Here is a 22,884-nt window from a genome sequence, read left to right on the forward strand (position 1 = left end):
AAGCATTGCTGTTCCTGCACTGAAGGCTTCTTGTGCAGACGAGTGGGTGAAGAGGGGGAACCAATTTTTGTGTATTTTCCCTCATTACAAAAGACTTTTCTTCTTGTGTAAATATGTGCATGAGGGTTCCACTCCTGTTCTGCACCCACTCAACTGTGCTGGAAGCCTTCAGTGCAGGGACGCTAGAGGCTCTTTAGAAACACGTATCGTTTGTTCTGTTGACTTACTGCTGAGTATCGTGTGGGCCACCAAGATAAATGGGACTTACTCTCAAGTAAGTGTGGCTATAATTGCAAACTGTATGTGTGGAGGGCAATACCACACGTGCAAAACACCATGAACTTATGGCATAGCTAAGTGCATGTACGAACTTGTTCTAAGAGAATTGACAACTAGGAAGTACAATTTAATAAAGATTTTGAAGCAGGTAGCAAAATAATAACTGCGCCTTTTAATGACAGTTTTTATAGTTGGCAAGCATGGCACTCTTTACCAAATACTGACTTAGTACCTTCAACTTGATTTTGATTTGTTTTTGTGCCTTTGTTGTTGTGGTGACTACCACCTACAAGATTACGCCAAATACACTTTGGAAAAACATGCACAGATTCTCTGTTTGCTTCTTTTTAGCTTGCTCCTACTTGGCTTCTCTCTGTTCTTCAGAAAGGAGCAATAACCTTTTTTCCTGCTTCCTAGAAATCACACATGTAAGATGACTTACACATGTGAAACAGCCATCCTGGATCAGACACCACAAAGTGTTTGACATAACCGAAAGCAAAATACTTAAAAAAAAAAACAGGACACAGTTCACATGTTCAGCTGCAAGTTGAATTGTCAAGAGTTAAGACATGGAGTGAACCAGCCATTGGCTTCCTGAAAAACATCCCAAGATGAAAATTCCATTAGGCTGGTGGTGATCTTCGTTTCTGATTAAAGCCTGGTGATGTCCTTGTTTTGCTGCAAGTCTCCAATGCTCTCATAGTCATTTTCTTGTGAGGGGGCTGATTGGTTGATGCTAGAATCTGAACAATTCCTGTCTTCCTCATGATTTAGGGTCTGAATTGCCTCATAGTCTGGTTCTAACTCCCCATTTAGTTTGTCTGCTAACTGAGGTATGGAGGTAAGGTTTGTGGTGTTTTCCAAGTCCTTCACACTGGCATAGAGGCCACTGCAAATAGATGGCGACTTCTGAGGTACAATTTCTGGAATACAGGTGTATGCAGACTCCAGCTCTTTGGTGGACTGACTTGGCTTATTTACAGAAGAATACATTGCTGAAATCTAGAAGGGTATGGAAAGAAAATATTTTTTTAGTATATAAGGACACATATCTTCATGCTATTATTTATTGTTCACTGAGTAACCTACTGTTGCTTATAGTAATAAAACCACTGGCCTCCAAATAGGAAAAAAAGTTACCCATTGTCCACATTCTTCTAAGAACTGGAATGAATAATACCCATAACATAAGAAGGTTGCCAACTGTCACATACAGACTGGATTGCTGTAATGCACTCTGTGTGGGGCTGTCTTTGACAAGTATCCTGCAGCATCAATTAATGCAAAATGCAACAGCAAATCTGCTGAAGGGGGTGTGGATCTTTAACCATATTATTTAGAATATTTATGTACTGTTTTTCAACAGTGCCCCATTCCACTGAAAAACTTGAAAGACTGTCTCCTTCCATATGAACTTGCCTGGATAGAGAGATCTGCTGGAGCAGTGGCATAGCTATAGGGGGGAGGGGACCCGTATTCACCCCACTCCCAGGCGGGCCCTCAGAGCAAAGGAGATAATGAAGAAAGTAGGGATGGGTGGACCTGGGGGGGGGAGTTCTTTAAACCCATCCACCAATTATAGCTATCCCCCTGTGCTGGAGAGACTCTTTTCTGCATTCTGTCAGCAACTATGACTGGTTGGAGCATGGGAAAGGGCCTTTACTTTGGCTGTGCCCAGGCTGTGGACTTCCATTCCGAAGGACATTCACCTAGATCCTCTTTGCAAATGGTGGGACTTGGGTTAATTTCTACCTGTTCCTTTAGACTTTTAATATTGTAAACTGCTCAGAGACGTAAGTTTTGGGCAGTATAAAATATGTTAATAAAATAATAATAATAATAATAATAATAAGAAGAAGAAGAAGAAGAAGAAGAAGAAGAAGAAGGCCTTGCAGAAAATATAAAGGACAGTGAAGAAGATGCACTTCAAATGGTCAATAACGAGAAACTATTCAACACCAATGAAACAAAGCAGGCCTACAAGAAAGAACAAGTCAAGAAGCGAGCAGAAAAATGGAAAAATAAGCCACTGCATGGTCAATATTTGCACAATATAAGTGGAAAATCAGACATCACCAAGACCTGGCAATGGCTTAAGAATAGCAACTTGAAGAAAGAAACAGAGGGTTTAATATTGGCTGTACAAGAACAGGCACTAAGAACAAATCCAATAAGAGCAAAAGTAGAAAAGTCAACAACAAACAGCAAGTGTTGCCTTTGTAAAGAAGCAGATGAAACAGTGGACCACCTAATCAGCTGTTGTAAAAAAATCGCACAGACTGACTACAAACAAAGGCATGACAAGGTAGCGGGGATGATACACTGGAACATCTACAAAAAATACAAGCTACCTGTAGCCAAAAATTGGTGGGACCATAAAATTGAAAAAGTTGTTGAAAATGAAGATGCAAAAATATTATGGGACTTCTGACTTCGAACAGACAAACATCTGTCACACAATACACCAGATATAACTGTAGTCGAGAAGAAAAACAAGTTAAAATAATCGACATAGCAATACCAGGGGATAGCAGAATAGAAGAAAAAGAAATAGCAAAAAATCACCAAATACAAAGATCTACAAATTGAAATTGAAAGGCTGTGGCAGAAAAAGACCAAAATAATCCCAGTGGTAATTGGCACCCTAGGTGCAATTCCAAAAGACCTTGAGGAGCACCTCAGCACCATAGGGGCCACAGAAATCACCATCAGCCAATTACAAAAAGCAACGTTACTGGGAACAGCCTATATTTTGCGATGATATCTATAATAACCAACAGTATTGATGATAAAATTCAGCCATCCCAGGTCCTTGGGAAGGACTCGATGTCTGGATAAAACAAACCAGTCAATAACACCTGTCAGACTGTGTAAACAAGAAATAATAATAAATATATTGAGAGGTTCATGAATTTTAACTTTGATATTTCCTCCAGTTGTGCCAGTAGTACTTCCTGCTGCATTTGCTTCTTTTTATTTATTATTGCTTCTTGATGATTGTAATTTGCTGCTGGCATTGGGGGTGTGTGTTCAACACACCCGATGCAGCAGCAACTTGGCGAATGGCGATGCAGCAGCAACTTGTTTTTAGAAGTCTCTAGACCAAAGCTATTTTGGGGGAACATTGTGGGGTTTTCTTTGGAATTTTTTAAAGCTGGGATTGTTTTATCTTGAACTATGAGAACACACATTGGAACTTGGAAGTATTTTGAATTCTGAAGTCTGGAAGATAAACCAAGTGGACGGAGTACCACAGACAAAAGCTCCGGAACAATGTCTCCTATAAAATCATATAGTACTGTAAATCGATTAATTAGTAAAAAGGCAACATTGACTCAAAAAAGAGATTATTCACATCCACCGACCAGGGAGTGGCAAAAGCAGGGAAACAGTTAAGAACAGACCAACTTTTAATGGGAAAATAATTGGAGTGTGTTACTGCAACATTTCCCACAAACAATAGTTATGCAGGGCTTGAATCTGAATCACTATCCCCAATTAAGGAACATGGACAATAAACAGACTTGCCAACTGACTGTGAACAAGAGGAGGTTTTCCCCTCTCAGGGTGACATGCAGAAAATGTCAGGTTCCTTTGCCTTTTCCATGGAGATTCTAGCTGAACAGACACTCCTCACTGATGAAATGGTTGTGAATTTGTTCCAGAAATTCCATGAAATTGAGAGAAAACTGGATGGACTAAGGAAAGCATTTGATGTTTTTGTGATTAATTTCAACAAACAAGAAAGACTTCTGAGTTTGCAGCAAGGAAAGGGTTTCAACATAGATAAGCCTGCAGAGCAAATGGAGCCAGCCAAACTAAGTGAGACTCCGAGAAATGCCTCCTTGGGGAAGAGATCAAAAAGCTCATACAACTCACAGAGCCTGCAAAGCAAACAGGTGGCATTCTTTATTGGTATGAATTATTTGAACAGAAATAGCTGGGTAAGCTGGAAAACTATGCTGGACTCTCTGAATACCTTTCATTATTATGATGCCCAGTAGCCCAGTTAGACTTAAAATTTATTACTTGGCCTCCTAAAGTATCTATTTATCAAAGATTAGTACTTACATTTGATCAACCTGTAACTCCATTTATGCTGCAGAGAATGTGAGAATATTTGGCCAGTTTCCAGTACATTTTGACCAGAGTTTTTCAAGAAAACACTTGCTTCCCTCTGTGCCAGAGTAGGGTTAAGTCAAACTCAGTGAGCAGAAGGATAAACTATTATGACCTTGAAGATAAGGCTCCCAAGACAAGGGAGTTGTATAGGTAAGTGGCCAAAGAAAACATCAGCTCCAAGCCTTTAGAAGCTAGGCAAAAAGAGATTTTTGACAAAGAACCAAATGTAAAGAACTGCCTTCATATACAAGATCTGGAAAATGTACACAAAGTTATAGCAGCTTTCAAGAACATGGAAGAGTCCTTGATAATGGCTCAGGGTGCAGCCAAGCCGCTGCCAGCCTACCTCCCAGAGCATATTAAAGTTATATATGATACCAAAATGGAAATATTGGAGAACAAGCAGGGGGAAACACGTCAAGATAAAACAGTACCGACCCCATAAGATTCCTTGCCAGATTCAGGCCCTACCAAGCCATTGGAGCTAAATAACTGTGTTCAGGATATGTTCCAGATGGTAATCGAGATGGGAAACCTGTGGCTGCTACCTGATGTCCATGGGATGATCTCACCCCATGGGGATTCCCATGTGGCACTGATTCTCTTTTGGATATATCCATTGTTATAGAGGACCCTGGCTGCTGGCCCCAGGAAGAATGTTGTGTGACAATAACACAGAAAACAGTAGAGGTATCTATCTCCCCATGACAGCTAGAGATGGCGGCCAGGTGGATCCTAATAGATGCATTAGAGAGATCCGCCAGCTTCAAGTTGGAGAGGTATTGCAAGATCTGCAAATGGTAGCCCATGAAGAAGAGAAAGAAAGCGCTTCTGCAAACAATGTAAAGCATTTTCATTTGGCCGCGTGGAAGGTTTCTTCTCATTAAAGAGAATCTCTTCTAGTAGGTGAGCACTGGGCTCAGTGGCTTGACCCTCCATGCGGTGAGCTTCAGCATGTTGATATCTAGATGTAATACCTGGCCATGATGCATGGACAGAAGGTCTGGAACGGCTGGCAGGGGGCAATATCTGCCCTTGGACAGTCTCAGTATCTGCCTTGGACAGTAGGATACAATGCCTCATGTGGCCAATCTGAGGTAAGCAGGATGCAGTATGTTCTCTGATGAATTATCCTGTTGAGGACTCTTGTAATCAGGGGAAACAGCGGGAAAGTGTAATACAGGGTCTCGTTCCATGGAACGAGAAAGGCATCTTTCATGGAGTTGGCACCCACACCTGCTCTTGTACAGAACAGATCACATCTTGCATTATCCTCGGATGTGAATAAGTCCACTTGCGGAAACTCCCAAGTGTGGAATATTGGCAACAGGTAGGACATGGGCACACTCCATTCATGCGTGCCTGAGAGTTGCAGAATGCAACTCAGTGAGTCGGCCTCCACGTTGTCGACCCCTTCGATGTGAATCGCAACGGGGTGAATCCCATGTAGAATTCACCAATCCCAGAGTTTCAATGCCAAGCTGTACAGGGGATGAGAGACAAGTCTCCCCTTGATTGTTCACATAAGCGATGGCTGTTGTGTTATCCATTACAAGTTGCACTACTTTACCTTGTAACATCAGCCTTCAAGCCGAGGAAGCATGCCAAAAGTTCCAAAACATTTATGTGAAGTAGTTGCTGGGTGATGGCCCACAGTCCATTCACCTTGTAGGTAAGGCAGTGAGCTCCCCACCCTTCCTTGGAAGCATCCAAAGTCACAATTATTTGGGGAAAGGATTGCTGGAAAGGGATGCCCATGTTTAGGTTTTCTTGAAGGGACCACCACCAGAGGGGATTTAGGACCATTTGCGTTATGCACAATAGTTGCTTCGGGGACCTATAAAGGAGACTGAAGGTTCCCAAAAATCAAAGTTATAGGGGGTTTATGCGTAGCTTCGCATGAGCTACTGCAGTGGTACATGAGGCCATCAGGTCCAGCAAAATTTGCACCTGGCGTGCAGACCTTGTGGGGCCGAGAGGTCCAGGTTTATGTGATGCAGAAGTTTCAGCATCCGCTCTTCTGGAAGGAAGACTTTTTGTTCATTCTCATCCAACAGTGCTCCTATGAACAGAATGGATCAAGTCAGGGTCATTTTGGATTTTTTGTGGTTTATATTGATACCAAGATTGTGGAGAGTGAACAGCAGTGTACTCAAATCCCACTCCAGTTTGCCCTTTGACTGGGCTGTGAAAAGCCAGTCCAGGTACGGGTACAGTTCTAGATCAAGGCGACTAAGATGAAAAACTACTACTGCCATCACTTTGGTGAACACTTTGGCGCAGTAGAAAGCTCGAAGGGTAGGACTTTGTATTGGTAGGCGAGGGGGCCCACTGTGAAATGAAGGAGTTCTGTCCATTGGACAGACCCGAATGTTTAAGTAAGCGTCCTTCAAATCGATGGCAATGAACCACCTGTCCCCCTCCAGGAGTTGGATCCCGGACACAATGGAGATCATGTGGAATTTGGTCATTTGCACGGATTTGTTGAATGTTCAAAGGTCCAAGATTGGACAGATGCCTCCGTCCTTCTTCAGCACTTGGAAATATACTGAATAGAATCCACCCCCTTGAATGGAAGGGAGAACAGGTCCTATCACATCTTTTCCCAACAGGGATGTCACTTTCTCCTGTAAAGCAGGGGTAGGTGTCATGCATCATACGTCCATGAAGCAAGGGCGAGTGTGAAATTGTATGGCATAGCCCAATTGGACTATAGAAAGCACCCACTGGTCCATCGTTATGAGTCTACAGTGGTCCAGATGTCTGAAGATCATGGGCACATGGATAGGAACATCCAAGGTATTAAAGATTTTGTTTCAAATTCTCACCCTGTTTAGAGCATTGAGGTACTGACTTCCCCTTATGTTGATAGGGCTTATTCTGAGGCCTGGAAGATTTCTTGAAATCTCTCCTATCAGCTGGCTTGTATTGAGGCCGGTACTTTCCATAGGGAGCATTACGCACAAAGGAAGGCTTTGGTCTAGACTGGTAGCCGGACTTGAGTAGTCTGGACTGTCAATGATTTTGTGGTCAATTTTGACTTTAATTTTTCTAATGTATCATCAGTTTCAGAGCTGAAAAGACTACCCTCAAAAGGGAGGTTCTCAATTTTTTATCTCGTCTCGTACTGTAATGTGGAGGAACAGAGCCAGGCGTGATGCCTCAAGGTGATTAAACCCACCATATTTTTTGACTCACAGTCCATCAGATGACGAGCTGTACTAATTTGTTGTTTAGTAATGTCAGCTGATCTGACCTGTAGTTCTTTGTCCTTTGCCTGCATGTCTTCCGGCTTAGTTTCAGTGAGCTCCTCCAACAAGGAGTGTTGGTATCGTGACATACATGCAGTGTAGTTGGCAATACGCATTGCCAGCGTGCTAGTTGAGTACAAGTGCCTCCCAAGGGAGTCTAATTTATGAACCGGCAACCAGGGGCGTAGCTAGGTGAGAGTTGGGGCCCGTGTTCATCCCTCTCTCTGGCGGCCCCCAGAGTGACGGAGATAATGAAGAAAATAGGGAGGGGTGGAGCTGGAGGGCCCTCAGGAGCTGGGGGCCCATGTTCTTTGAACCCTTTCGCTCAATTATAGCTACGCCCCTGCCGGCAACATAGGCAAGGCAGTAGGCTGAGATGCAAAAACGTATAAACTGGGTCTTCAATATTACTGAGGCCTAAGGCCTTGGCCATATCGGCAATCAACATATGATAATTCTTATGTTCCTCCTTAGGTGAATCAGAGGCCTTCCTGAGGACCTCATCGTCCGGGGACGGGTCCGACAGGGTCTCACTGACTTGCAAATCCGTATCTGAGTCTGGTGTAGGGTCCCCAGGAATTAGAGAATGGCCATCAGAGGATGGCGTACCCTGTGGTGTATGCTTTGAGGGTACAGAAGCTGGACTTTGAGTATCAGTAGGCGAGATGGTTCGTAACGGTGGAAGAACAGATTGCACCAGAAGCTGCGGATTTGACGGAGTGGTCATCGCCAGAGGTGATTCCAAATCAGTTTGTGTCGACATGGTGGCTTCAGTTGTATGGAAGGACATCAAGCCTGAAGTGACTGTATGTGTCACGTCCCTGGAACGATGGAAATCGTGCGGGCGTAGAAATACGCCCTCATCCCTAACCAGGTCACTGTAGTGCACCACATGTAAGGGTTGTGCGTAGCCATCAGTGTGAGTAAATATCTCAAAAGACTGACAGGTTGCCGGTTGGAAAGTTTGACAGGGTCTGCCCTGATAGGCGCAGTCTCCACCTCCTTGATGCCACTGTGTGGGGCAGGGCACATAAGGCTGTACCAATGCACACTCCAGGGTTTTTCAGTTTTCCATTTGACTAGGTTCTGTTTCTCATCTTCCATTAAACAGCCATGAATAAACGGGGAGAAGGATGGGGTCCTTGGAACTTCAACCACATCATAAGTATCGCTGATGTCAATAATACTTGGATGAGGTGGAGAGAAAGGGTATACACCTTGATTCAGTGCTACATTGGTCTTTAAAGACAGCACCAATATATTACATGGAGGGATTTCCGTCATTACTGACATTGAGTAAGTGGTTGTCAGGGACTCTAATGTTAACATTCCTTCAGCTCGCACCTCTTTTATTGGCACTATTTTCAACTTCTATTTTCAGTATCGATTTGTTCGATATTGGTACTTCTTTCGGAGTTAAAGATCCATTTCCCCACATAGCATTGCTCAATATTGATCCTTTTTTTGATTTTGATGATGTTGATGAGTGTTTAGAGCTTGAAGATTTCATCGACATCGACTGCTTTGATGTCATAGGTTTCTCCGAATCCAAGCTTTTAGATGTCGGGTCCAATTTCGACTTCTTATGGGGTTAAGTAGAAGACATAGATGCAGGACCACATTTGAGTTCAGTTTTAGGCTTTCCCAATTTGACTTCTTTTGAAGTCAGGGAAGTAGGCTTAATCGCTCCTCACCTCAAACCCAGCATCAGCATTGAAGGGTGAATGAATTTCGGACTTGATGTTGACGTCGACCTCGCCTTTTCTTTAGTCGAGGGCTTTGCATATGTGGCTGCAGCTTTCGACATCAAGAATTGAGGTTTTTAAGTGCCAAATTATAAAGAGCGTCTTTCAACCTCAAGAGTCTAATTTTCCACATTTGTTTGGAAAATTCTTGACAAATCTTAGTTTTCAGTATTGTGTTCCTCTCCTAAACAGAGGAGACACAGAGAATGGTGATCCGAAGAGGGGAAAGCGGCATTAAACTCCCCACACCACGTATTTTTCTTTCTGTCTGTCATGAAAAACAGTCTGACAAACAAGGAAAAACAACAATCCTTCTTCAACTATCTATCTATCTATCTATCTATCTATCTATCTATCAATCAAAAAAACACAGTTCCTCTCACTGAACTGAATGGCTGAGGTGACAAACCCCACCTGAGCAGAAGAACCTTCTGAGGCGTCTGTACTAGTCGGCGGTAGGAATGGAACTGAGGAGAGCGGTGCTCTGACTGCCTATATTGATGGAAACATGCGCGCTGTGGGTGGATTTGGGAGCGCCGCATGTAGCTTTAGAATCTTCTCGATTGGTCTCCTTTGCAGGCGCGTATCCCAGTAGTGTGAATAAACTGGGATCATGTCAAGGATAAATTAGATCCCACACTCGTCACCTTGAGTGACTTAGTGACTAAGAAAAAACAATACAAGTCACTACTCAAGTCCAAAAAAAGGGAAATGTTAAAAGAGAAATCGCATCAGTTGATTCTAGCTGCCAGGTCCAAAACCCAAACTTCCTTCTGGCACATGATGCAGGAGACATATGCCTTACTATGTTTAGGCTTGAATGCTATATACCAATTGAGAAGTGGGAGGCTGTCATGCCCCTGTCCTCAGATAGCAAAGGGGAAGAAGATGCTGACAGTCCTCAGCCAACGCAGGGGTACCTGAAGGACAGAGCTCGGCTGTCAGTCCACAAGAAACAGCTGAAGCAGGACCGGTTGCAGTTCCAGAACAAGCAGAGCAGTCAGAGGCAGCAGAGACGAGGAGTGGAGAGCAGGACCCTGAGTTAAACGGGGAGCCTCCTCTGACTCCGCTACAAAGGAGAATTACGAGACGCCAACACCAGCTGGAAACTATCAGAAGAAGCAGAAGTCTACTTAATAGGGCTGATAAACCCTGAATCCGTGCCAGCTGAGAGCCATCAAACCAGGCTATAAATCCAGACTGCAGCCAGGTGCTGGAAAACAACATACGTCGTTCATGGAGCATCTACCAGCCCCCAGCATGAGCCAAGGAGCTTCCCAGCTGTGGGTCTTGGCCTCTGCAACCCAGACTGGTTTCCTGCCTTGAACCCTGTCTCCTGCCGTGCCCTGCTCTATTCCCTGCTCTGAACGTTGACAGCTAGACTCCAACGCCGGACGGACCAGCTGCTGACAGTGGCTCATTTTCAGGGTCTTTACATTTCACTAGAGGTTCCTTCACCCCCTTTTGAAGTAATGCTTGAGCATCTGCCAAAATGGCCAGGGATATCATTCACTGAAATTAGCAGTTTAATAGATCAGTGCAAAGCAGGCAAAGCCCTGGGTTGTGATTTTATTCCTCCAGAAATGATTAAAGCCGACAGGGTTTGGTGGATCCCAATTCTAGCCTCACTCTTCATACACATTGATAATACAGCTTGTATTCCAAAAGACTGGGGCCTCGCCATAATAATACCTATATTCAAAAAAGGAAAAAAGGATGATTCTGCTTATTATTGACCAATCAGTTTACGAATTGTGATAAGCAAACTGTATGCCAGGCATCTTTATGGAAAACGACTAGATTGTCTGAAAAAAGAAAATATAATGGCTGAAGAACAAGCGGGTTTTAGGAGCAGTCGTTCTATCACAGGCCAAGTATTAGTGTTGCAACATCTGATAGAAAAGTATACAAGCAAGTCTACATCCACTTTATACGTGGCATTTAAAGACTTCAAATTTGCTTTTGATTCTACTTCCAGAGGTAGGTTGTGGAAAAAGCTAACTGCATCCTCGATTGACAGACGCTTACTTATACATAGGCTTTATGAGGGTACATGCTACAGGTCAGATGTAACCCCGCATGACATCTTTCAGGCTTGATTCCAACAGAAAAAGGTGATAACCCCTGCTAACTGGGCAAAGAGCCACCATTAAGTAGCAATTCTCTTTACATTTAGTGGCGGGAGAGCAACTGGCTGGCCCTATCCAACCTTAGCACAGCATCCTTCCAATGGCTGTTGCTGGTGTCTACCTTATATTTCTCTTTAGATTTTAGAGGCCCTTTGGGGACAGGGGACCATCTTATTTTATTTACTTTTTCTATGTAAACCTCTTTGAGAACTTCTGTTGGTATATAAATATTAGTAGCAGTAGTAATTAAGCACAGATACATTTTGGCTCCACTCATTTAACTTTTATATAAATTTGCTAGTGAATTGGCTGGATAATTTAGATTGAGATCCACCTAAGTAATCTCATGAGTGTAATCTCATGTGTAGTCTCTATTATATGTGGATGATGCAGCCATTCTGGCTCAGATGCCAATAGGTCTTGGAAGAGCTTTACAGACGCTTGCTGATTACTGCAGTGAGGAAGGTTTGCAGATTAATTATCATAAAACCAAAGGGTTCGTACTTGCAAAAAAACCCACACCACCCCAAGATGTATAACTGGCTTATAAATGAAAATGAGATTGAGCAGGTTAAGAATCTAGGTGTGGTGCTACATGCTTCTGGCAAAAGAAGGGCACAAAAGGAACATCTGATCCAAACTGCCCAAAAGGAACATGGCAGCTATCCTGAAGTCTTTTAGATCCTATGGAGAGCAGTTTTTTCTGCTCTCTTTGAGAGCAAGATAGTGTCACAATTACTACACGGTGCATGACTTGAACCATATGCTATTTTAGCCTCCTTGGAAGCCATATAAACTAAATTTCTGAGGGCGGTATTTCAAGTGGCTAGACATGTCCCAAATGCTGTATTCTGATTAGAGGCAGGGTTGTTCAAAACTGGAACTAGAATGTGGATTTCCATCTATAATTACTGGCTTAAATTAAAATTCCTTTCTTTAGAATTAGCACCTATAACACTGAATGAGTTTAGCTCTGGCTGGAAGCAAACAATACAAGGAACTTGGCTCTCATGGTCTTGGCCCAGGACCTTTGATCATCAGTGGATTTGAGCAAGCAAAGGCAATAATTAAACAGTGTCTGACTGATATTGACCACTAGAATTATTTAGATGTAGTATAAAATTGTTTTAAAAACTGAAGACAGAGCCAAAATGCTGGGCCAGCAGAGTACCGCTTATCTCTTTCAGCCCTGGCTCATAGAAGAGCCTTTTCATTGATGAGATTTGATGCTCTGCTGTCAGCGGTTCTGGATGGTAGGTTTGGTAAAATCCTCTAGAGCAATCGCAAATGTCTTTGCAATGTAGGAGTTGTTGAAACCACTGAACACGGATTAATATATTGTTAATTTTACCATGACTCACAAAGTGAATTGCTATTTCCTTTATTACACAAATTTCCAGGGCATTCAGATGAATCCTGTACTTCTTGGTTATTGTCAGATCAATATACTAGATCAATATACATTTCACTTATAAAGTCGCTAAGTTCTGTGCTGCTGCATATAAGTCACGATTAGTTATGGACACTCATGACAAATAACTACAATGGACAAGATTTCCTTAGTTTTAACTTGTGTGTATTAACTCATGTAATGTACTGTTGTTTTAAATGTGATATTCTGTATCAAGCTGGTCACTGACCACAATAAAGTGATTTGATTTGATACTGCTGACATTTTATATATTTTAACCACCTTGGGCAACATTGTATGGCATACTATAAATATTTATAACAGGCAGAAAATCTTGTGGCGGCTTCTAGATTTACAAATGCATAAAGCATGAATAATCCTCTGTACGTAGGTGGGGATATCTTTTTCCCTATAGATTTACCAAACACTCTCAGGCCCTGCTTAAATCAAACAGAATCTATGCTGATTTACTGCTTGAAAAATAAATTATTACATTTCATGCAAGAAACCCACCTCATCTTCTGTAAGAGATGGGTCGTCCTCTCTAGATTTGTAAGACAGCGAGCTAAGCCTCTGAAAAAGAGACAGCCAAATAAGCCTTATTAACAGGCAACAGTGTCAAACTCTTAATACACTCTTCTCCTAGGAATCAATATATATTAAATGGTCATTTGCACATTCATCTATTTTCACATTAGCTAAAACCCACACTGCAGTTTTGTAGATAAACAGCCTTGAGGTAAGTAGAGCTTTCAGATATGGCAGAACCTTTGTTATGAGCCTCAATGGCATAATGAGGGGTGAAATGATCCCATAATGAAACAGACTCCACTTTCCAATGAGCTTTTTTTTTTTTTGAGCTTTTACCAAAGTGAAGTGTGAATAAGTCAGCAGAAGTTTATGTATGTAGACTATCAAAACCAGGCTATTGGCTGACATAAGATCAACATCTGAATTTTTCTGTACTTTATAGAATAATGTTCCAATCATTACAAAATCCTACTACTATTTTATTAAATACAGAAAATTCAAAGTGAAACTTCCCCATTCCAGATATTGTTTAGAGAATAGCCATAGGACAGACGTTTGATAAAACTTGAAGCCATGAGCCGTTTCTTCTAGTTGTAGTGTAACTCAGAAAGGCATGGATTTCATCAGCAACAGCACTAGCTCTTCCAAGGCTCTTAAAGCATTTTGACTCATGGTATAAGAAACTCCCTTGCCTTTGGATTTGCTCTCATCCTGGTCAGAAAGAGGAATGTCTTTCCAAGGATACACCAATACCAAGGATTAACTTTTTGTTTCAACTGGTCTCAGGACAGGCATAAGATGAAGCCAGCAAATAACCTGGCAGAACCTGCAGTGTCAAAGCTAATGCCGAGGTGGAATCAGGTGTGCATAGGAGTGGGGTCAATGGCAGGGGAAACCCTGTGTTTTGCAGGACCTGAGGTTTACTGAAACTGGTTACAGTCCTGAATAGTTCTGGTCAGACCAGCCATTATCAGCCATATTAATATCTAGTAACTAACCAGCCACATGGACTTCATACCTTACACTGGTACTACCAAGGTCCCTCTCTAACATCTAGGTGGGAAGGGATAAATACATATTTTTAAACCCATGCTTCGTATTTTATAGCACTTGGAGATTTTTTGTGTGTTCTTCATTTAATTAGATCTTCTGCAGATAATCAAATAGAATACATAACCCATTTGTCACTGTAGCACAAATGTTTAGAACGAAATTAAATTCTATGTAATAAACTCCATGCAAAAGGTCATACCTACAGAGGCAGCTAAAACAGCTAAATGATTTGAAACAGCTAAATGCATTAAATACACAGATGTAGTTGGACAGAAACCTTACATGATTAACTGTTACATTAGACTAGAACTCAGACTAGAGCACAGAGCCTGAAATAATAACATTTATATATTAAATCAATTTCCATTTTTATCCCTCTTTTATTTATGCTATAGCCATGTTTTCCCCAAGGACAGTACAGGTCTAAGCTTCTACAGATATAACACATACCAGAAGGATCAAATTCTGCACATTTCAGGAATACTTTACTATATTTCAGTTAGATAAAGGGGGGAACCACTCTTTCTCTCTAGGTCCTGCAGGCGTAAATTCTTGATTAGTTCTTCTAGACAGAAATGCAAATAATTTCAACTTTTTACACTTTTGACATTGCATATTGGTCAGCTGAGGAACTACGGAACAGCAAATAAATTTATTTGCATTACTGTCTATGAACCATTTGAATGTTTTTCAATATTGCTTTGACACAGCAGGAATAATATAGCTGATACTATACGTAAGAAAGTGCAACTGATTTTCATGAAATAGTAAGAGGTAGCAAGAGGTTTTCTCACAACATCCAGTGCAGCATTTTGTATCAATAATACTGCTGTAGGACTGCTGCACCTTTCAAAGGCATCTGGTTGCTCAAAACAGGTCGTTGAGCTTGCAGCGCTTTTTCAGATTTCCATATTGTCCCGAATGGGGAAATTGTGGAATTGCTGCTTGCACAGCCTTCCATTTTGAGCGATCAGATGCTGCCTTTGAAGGGTGCAGCAGCCCCACAGCACAGTATTATTGAGACATAATGCTGCACTGGAAGTTGGCCACCATCAGTTCAACTAGTACTATAGCTGATTTATCTATAAAGCTAATGACATCTCAGTCACTCTCTTAATCTGTCTCCTTAATGTGCACAATTCAGTGCGTGCACAAAGGATAGCTTTCTGAGGACACCCTATCACTGATAGTCCCATAGCTGAGAAGTCTAATAAGGTCAAACAATAAGTACTCTACCAAAAACTTCAGTAATTACTTAATACTGGCATATTAGATCCAATCGTATGAGCCAGATTATTGGGTACAATTGTAGCGGGGGGGGGGGAATAAAACAGCTACTCTTTTGTACAGCATCTTAAACTGAATGTAAGAAGAGAGAAGACAGTGGTTGTAACCCATTTACGCTAAAGTGAGGACGTTAAACTCAGTTCGGCTCCTTTGCAGTAAGAGAGTTATGGAGAGATTTTGTTTTCCTCAAAAGCAGACTAACATTTGAAGCAAACTTTAATTCAGTAACAGGACAGGGCTTTAATTCAGTAATAGGACAAGGCTTGGTTGGGTCATTTGGACAACTGCTTTTTTGTTATGTTCTTATTTGTTTGGCTGGTCACCTTTGACTTACGTTATACTAGTATATGGACTAATATGCAGGAGCAACACAAGGATTAAATGGAACATTTTATACATGGCAGGCTGACTAAACAACAAGTTGTGAAGTAGTAAATCTTATTTACAGACATCAGTTCACATACTGTTCAGCACTGCCTGCACCTTTGCAGTGTTTAACTCGCTACCTGCAGTGTTACAGAACAGCCTCGTTCCACTGCAAGTTAAATGGCACAATCACAATTGTGTGATGCTATGTTCATTGGAAATAATGGGCATAGTGTCATGCAACCGTGATTATGCAATTTTAACTCACAGCAGAACAGGGCTGTGAAAGCGGCAATGTAGACACTCACAATGGTACAGGTGGTGTTGAACCATCAGAATCAGAATCTGCACAGAATGTAAGCCATGGGGGAGGGGGAGGGAATCCATGCAATGCCTGCAAACATTTTAGGAATCATTACGTACACAAAAATGTCAGCAGTTCAGTGATCCTTAAGAAAAGGGAATTATTTTTGCCTTTAGTAAATGATCACATTTCATTTTCAACATTTATTGTAAAGGATGACATTTATCTGTAAGTATTAGAAATGATTCATAAAAGGCTCATTCATAAAAGGCAGAAATTGTGTAACTATCAGAAACAAGTTTGTGACCTTTGTGTAAACAATCAATGTAAGATGTACCTTCTCAGGTTCACTAGGCCCTTCCTTCACCCCTTCTTCCTCTTTGGCTCCTTTCTCTTGTACATTCTCATTTTCGTCAAGGAGTTTCACAGGGACTGGAGGTGGAGCTTCATCTTCCATGTCTGGAGTGTTGCTAAGAGGACTCTCTGAATTAACACTCTGACGGCTTTTTTTATTTCTGTCAACGGAAGCATACTCTGCTGATTCAACCTTGCGTGCAAGAATATGATCTAAGCTCCCATTAACCATCATGGCAGCTTTTGGTTTGCTACCACAGCTCTTCTCTGCACTGGCTGTGGCACCTGGTTCCTTAATTTCCTTCACAGTTTCATACAAACAGTCTTCAACAATGTTTTCCTGGGAAGAGCTGTCTTTCAACACTTCATAGGGCCCCTCCATTCCCAGTCCATGATCATTTTCTGTATTTCTTGTAGTGAGGATAGTGTCTATGGCATTATTTGGAGGAATTCTAGGTAGCTCCCTGCTTTGATGACATTTTAAGGACCTTCCCAGATTGTCCTGCTGATCCAGTAGATCTGTAGCAGAAGTTTGCACTTCTTCATATGGCTGGATGCAAGCCGTTGTGCTGTCTTCTGAGAGAACTAGATGAAAAATACATAAACCGTCAATGATGACATCATAACCATGTGACCTACATGTGCCTATCATGCAATCTAAAATTTATTATTATTACACAAACCAGAAACACCATACCTGAAAAAATGGGTGTCATGTTGTGTTCCCTCTAGTCTGCTATTAAGATAAAGCCAATATGAAACTAACAGCTACTATACATATGATCCCCTTCTATCTCTGAATCACCAACAGAATCACCAACTCTGAATCTTATCAGAGATAGGATCCACTTCTATCTCTGAATCATCAACTTTAATATGAGTTGTTTGAAGCATAAATTAGATAATGCCTTAATTAATCCAATCGCATTATTTTCTCATCAAGGAGGAAGCAAGACTGAAAAAACAATCTCCTTCCTAGAAATTTAAAAATTGTCCTCATCATTAGCATAACTATTAGTTCCAACACTGCATCTGCAGCAGAACTAGTACCCAAATTTAATGGGAAGGAGAAATACTGATGCCAAGGACTAGCTTGTTGACCCTGTTTAACAAAGACCTAGTGGTGAATGTGTGTCCACCCATTAAGTTTTGCATCAGGTGCCATCAATATGTTGATAACACCCAGACCTATTTGTTTTCCCTCTGATTCAGGTGGAACAGAAGAGGCATTACGTCAATGCCTAAAATAAGTATTGGATTGAATGAGGACCAATAAACTGAAGCTCAGTCCAGAGAATACATGTTGTTGGTGGGAATTTTTGTCTGACTGACAAAAACTGCCCTGAGCCATTTTTGGAAGGGCGGTATAGAAATCGAATGAATGAATGAATGACTAAGGAGTGGTGTTCATTCTGTTGCACTGTCTCTAAGGAACCAAGTGTGCAGACTAGGGATTCTGATAGATCTAGCAGACTCACTGGAGGCCCAAGTGACTTCCATGGCATTTACAGCATTTCCCACAAACTAAGGTTCCTGCATCAACTGTGATCCTTTTGGCCAGAGATAGCCTGACCACAGTTATCCATTACTGATAACCAGATTCATTAAATTCAGGACCTTCTTGAAAAGACTTATTGAAAACGTTAGTAAAGAATAAAACTGTACTTCTGATAGCTGGGGCTGACGAGAGGGAACATACATTGCTGGTTCTTAACCAACTGTGCTAGCTGCCAATTGATTTCCACGAACACTTGGAACATGAATAAAATGTTCTAAATGCAGAGTATCAGTTCAGATTGTTGTGGCTGTGTATGATGATACTTGTAGTCTTTTGTAGATGAGACAACATCTGGAGACCTAAGATTGTGTATCTATCATGGGCATGTATTGTACACCCCCAGAGATTCAGGTTTTGGGCGGTATAGAAATATGTTGAATAAATAAATAAATAAATAAATAAATGTGCATTGTCTACCATTTCCATGATAGTCACATCATTGCATTACACTTAACAAGATCAATAATTGCAAATGTCAATAGTGAGAGTGAGAATCTCCTTTCAGAGTGTCACGGATCAGACTGTGCTGCTACTACATGCTACAGCCCAGACTACACCAGCCCTGTGATTTTTAAGTTTAACCGCTGCCACCAAGTAGACTTTTAGGCTTACTCTAGCTGAGTCTACTAAAAACAGCCTTCCATCTTCTATTGTAATAAAAATTTAGTAGTATGGAGTGAAGAAAACAGAAGCTATGCTTTTTAAAGTATATAAACAATAAATTTTATTTTGAAAATAGTTCAGTTTTAAACCAATAGCTCTCTTGAAAACAGCAACCAAATGAGCATAAGGAAGAAATGAAATGTGATCAAAACGCTTCCAAACTGACCTGTCTAACACTGGGCCCTAACACAGAGTCCTCTGCAGTCACCTCAGCTGCAGTCAGCTGAAAATGGGAGAGAAAAATTCCCTCCTATTTTTTTTTCCAAACTATCCAAACAACACAACTTAAGTTTCCTCCATTTTCCAAAACATATCCCTAAAAAATCAAACCTTCCAAAATCAAACCAGTATACATTTCATCTCCCAACAAAACTGCTGCTATTGAGTACCTGGCTGCAGAAGAGGGAGAGGTAGGACCATCTGCCAGCCCCTTGCCTGACCTGTGGGGCTGTGGCCTCTGGCAGTGGCTGCTTTGCAGGATCAGGGCCCAGGAGTGACTCAGCTGCTTTCCATCTGCCCAGGGTGGTCATCTCTGGGCCTACAAAGGGTCGCTGCCTCTGGCTTCAGCCTGCAAGAAGCCCTGCAGCAGAGGGAGAGACCACCTGCTTCCTTGATGGCCCCCAGGGTGAAAGACTGGTGTTGGCTGTCTGTTGCATTGCTGCTGCTTTTGAGTGCCTGCCTGCAGAAGAGGGAGAGAGTGAGACCATGTGCCAGCCCTGCAGTCTCTGGCAGTGGCTGCTCTGCAGGAACAGGGCCCAGGAGTGACTCAGCAGTCCCTGCTTTCCATCTGCCCAGGGTGGTCATCTCTGGGCCTATAAAGGGATGCTGCCTGTGGTGGTGGGCCCGCCACTGGTGGGGTCGCCACCAAAGGGGATACACCAAAGAGGGTCATCCATTTGGGGGAGCCACTTCAGGGGACAGTGAAGGTGAGGGCCAGGCCTCCTGGCCCAGGTATTTTTATGTGTGTGTGTGTGTGTGTGGGGGGGCATTTAATAGTGGGGCTTCTGTTTTAATTTGTCTTGGGTGAAATTGTTTTAGAATGTGTCTGAGCTTACCTGGAGATGGGGACACAGGGGGCATGTCCACTGACTGTGGGTTTGTCCACTGACTTTGGAAGCAATTCCGGTGGTGGTGGGGAACAGAAAAAGTAACATTGGCAGGTCAGCGGGCCATTACAGGGGAAGGGGATTTGGAAACTTAATAGCTGTTTCCCCTTACAGCTGTCCTGCCAGCTCTTTGACCTTGGGGAGCTATGCCAACCAACCTTGGAACCTCACATTGCTTCTTTGTAATGCCAGGTCGGTCCTTAACAAATCAGAAACCATCAATGATTTGATTCTGAATGAAGGTGCTGACCTGGTGTGTATTACAGAGACCTGGCTGGAGGGAGGTTGGGGGCCCAGTGTGGTCCCAGCTTCTCCCTCCAGGGTACTCTGTTGAGGAGCAGGTGAGGGACCATAGGCGGGGTGGTGGAGTGGCTGTAATCTATAAGAATAACCTTTCCCTTACCAGGATCCCTGTTAAAGTGTCGGACCATATCGAATAAGTGTACTTAAGTTTGGGGACCAGGGATAGACTGGGACTTCTGTTGGTGTACTCATCGCCCCACTGCTCAACAGAGTCCCTAACTGAGCTGACGGACTTGGTTTCAGGCTTGGTGTTAGAGTCCCCCAGACCTGTGGTGCTGGGGGACTTCAATGTTCTTTTCGGGACCAATTTGTCCAGGGCAGCTCAGGAGTTCATAGCGGCCATGACAATGATAGGCCTGTCTCAAGTGGTCTCAGGACTGACGCTGGTCACATGCTTGATTTGGTCTTTCACTCTGATCAGGGTAAGATTTCTGTGGATGGGAAATCCTGTGATTTCCCCATTGTCACGGACGGACCACCATTTGGTTAAAGTTGGACTCACAATCACTTCCCACCTTTGCAGGGGCGAAGGACCTATTAGGATGGTCTGCCCGAGAAGGTTATTAGATCCAATAGGATTTCAAGAAGCCTTGGAGGGATTTAGTGCTGGCTCTGCTGATGATCCTGTTGATGTCCTGGTGGAGAATTGGAACAGCAAACTCATTGAGGCAGCAGACATGATTGTTCCTAAGTGTCTTCTCCGTCCCGCTTCAAAAGTGATCCGTTGGTATACGGAAGAACTATGGGGGCTGAAGCAGTGAGGCAGACAACTGGAGCGCTAGTGGAGAAAGACTCAGCTTGAGTCCGAAAGATTGCAATATAGAGCTTATTTGAAGACCTATACTCAGGGGATACATGCAGCAAAGAAGTGATTCTTTTCTGCCTGTATTGTATCCGCGAGTTCACGTCCAGTGGAGTTGTGAGAGGGCTAGTATGTGCCCCTCCTCCCTTGAATCAGAATCTGGAACCATCAATTACCTGCTATGATGTGTTTGATGAATTCTTTGTGTCAGTCAATTTTATTATAGCCGTTGGCCAGCAAAGAGATAAAAATCAGAATAACACATATGGCTAATAAACACAAATGATAACTGATAATAACACACAAGAAAACAGTGTACAAGCATCCAAAATAAATTACTTTAAAAAGAGTAAAACGGCTCCTAAAATTGGGACCTTAATTGAGACCTTAATCTCATAGCAATATAAAAAAAAATGCTACTACTTTTGTAACCTCAAAGCTTGTATCTGCAAGGCAATATTGTGTATAAAAAAGCTCTCACCTTCTGGGAAATATAACTAACGGGGGAAATAAGTTCTTCTCTGACATCACGATACAAAGAACAATATAAGAGAACATGGATAACAGTTTCCAGGAGGCCAGAGCCACAAGGGCAGAAAACCGTAGTTGAAGGATCCTTAGCAAACCTCCTTTCCTAAAGAGAGGAGGGCAGCACATTTAAATGGGCCCGAGCAAATGCAACCCGAAACTTAGAAAAGTGAAGTGTTGTTAAATAATTAGCACCTCTATCTCCCATGGGGATCCCAAAATGTAGGGGAGAGCAGGTACTATTAGCCGAGGACATAAGTTCCTGATGTTCAATATCATGCAACCGCAGGAATCGTATTTCCTTCACCTTATTATTATCCAGGGTAAGTAGTTCAGAAGGAGAAAGCCCCAAATGCATTATTTTGTTATTTATATAAGATAGCCAGGGGTTTGGATAAGAGTCCAACCATAAATATCGTAAGAAAGAAAATTCCCAGATCTCTAAACAGAGTTTGATCCATCTAGCAAAAGTAAATTCCCAAGCTTTACAGGCTATAAAGAGAGACCCAGATTCCAGGCAAAGAGCAGAATATGACACACACCTAGGGACTGCAAAGATTGCTCTTAGGAATATAGACTGTACTCTCTCCAAATCAGATGTTACTCCCTGTATCTATAATGAGGCTCCAAAAAGTAATTGAGCCACAATCTTAGCCCAAAATACATGAAGTGCCATAGGAATGTACTGGCCTCCTATAGAATAGTAGAAGCGCAAAAAGCCACTAAGAGTTTTACGGGCTATAGGAATAGAGGATGGCCTATGAGTATTCCAATTAAGATTATATTGGGGGAAATGCCTAAATATTTGTAAACCTGCTCAATACGGTTCTGATTTACAACCCATTTATATAATTTCCTGGATTTGGGTAAAACCAGGACCTTTGATTTTTTATAATTGATAACTAGCTTGTTATCATTACAAGACCCAGGCGAAAACATGCAGCAATCTTTGCAACCCTAGTCTAGTCTGAGATAATACAGTTGCATGTGAATCCACCTTTTCCAGACACTGGGCCAAATCATTAATAAAGAGATTGAATGATGTAGGGGCCAAGACACAACCCTGTCTGACCCCATGAGTAGAAGGAA

The 22,884-nt window shown here is 42.2% G+C and overlaps 1 protein-coding gene across 15 annotated transcripts in view; it reads right to left on the minus strand.

Moving 5' to 3' along the window:
• Positions 1–430: 430 nt before the first annotated feature.
• The window catches only part of PAG1 (phosphoprotein membrane anchor with glycosphingolipid microdomains 1), a 179,845-nt gene continuing 157,391 nt past the window's right edge, over positions 431–22,884 (minus strand). For 14 of the 15 annotated variants that reach the window (XM_053248295.1, XM_053248282.1, XM_053248287.1 and 11 more), the window contains 3 exons: positions 16,819–17,420; positions 13,454–13,513; positions 431–1,284 (listed from right to left, as the gene is read on the minus strand). In XM_053248295.1, the coding sequence (XP_053104270.1) occupies positions 934–1,284; positions 13,454–13,513; positions 16,819–17,420 (1,013 nt within the window). In that variant the 3' untranslated portion in view covers positions 431–933. Of the gene's footprint in view, positions 1,285–13,453; positions 13,514–16,818; positions 17,421–19,445; positions 22,883–22,884 lie in introns of those variants that run through there. The other variant, XM_053248296.1, reaches the window with a different exon arrangement.

The sequence above is a fragment of the Hemicordylus capensis genome, chromosome 4 (genome assembly GCF_027244095.1).
Source record: "Hemicordylus capensis ecotype Gifberg chromosome 4, rHemCap1.1.pri, whole genome shotgun sequence".
Taxonomy (NCBI): domain Eukaryota; kingdom Metazoa; phylum Chordata; class Lepidosauria; order Squamata; family Cordylidae; genus Hemicordylus; species Hemicordylus capensis.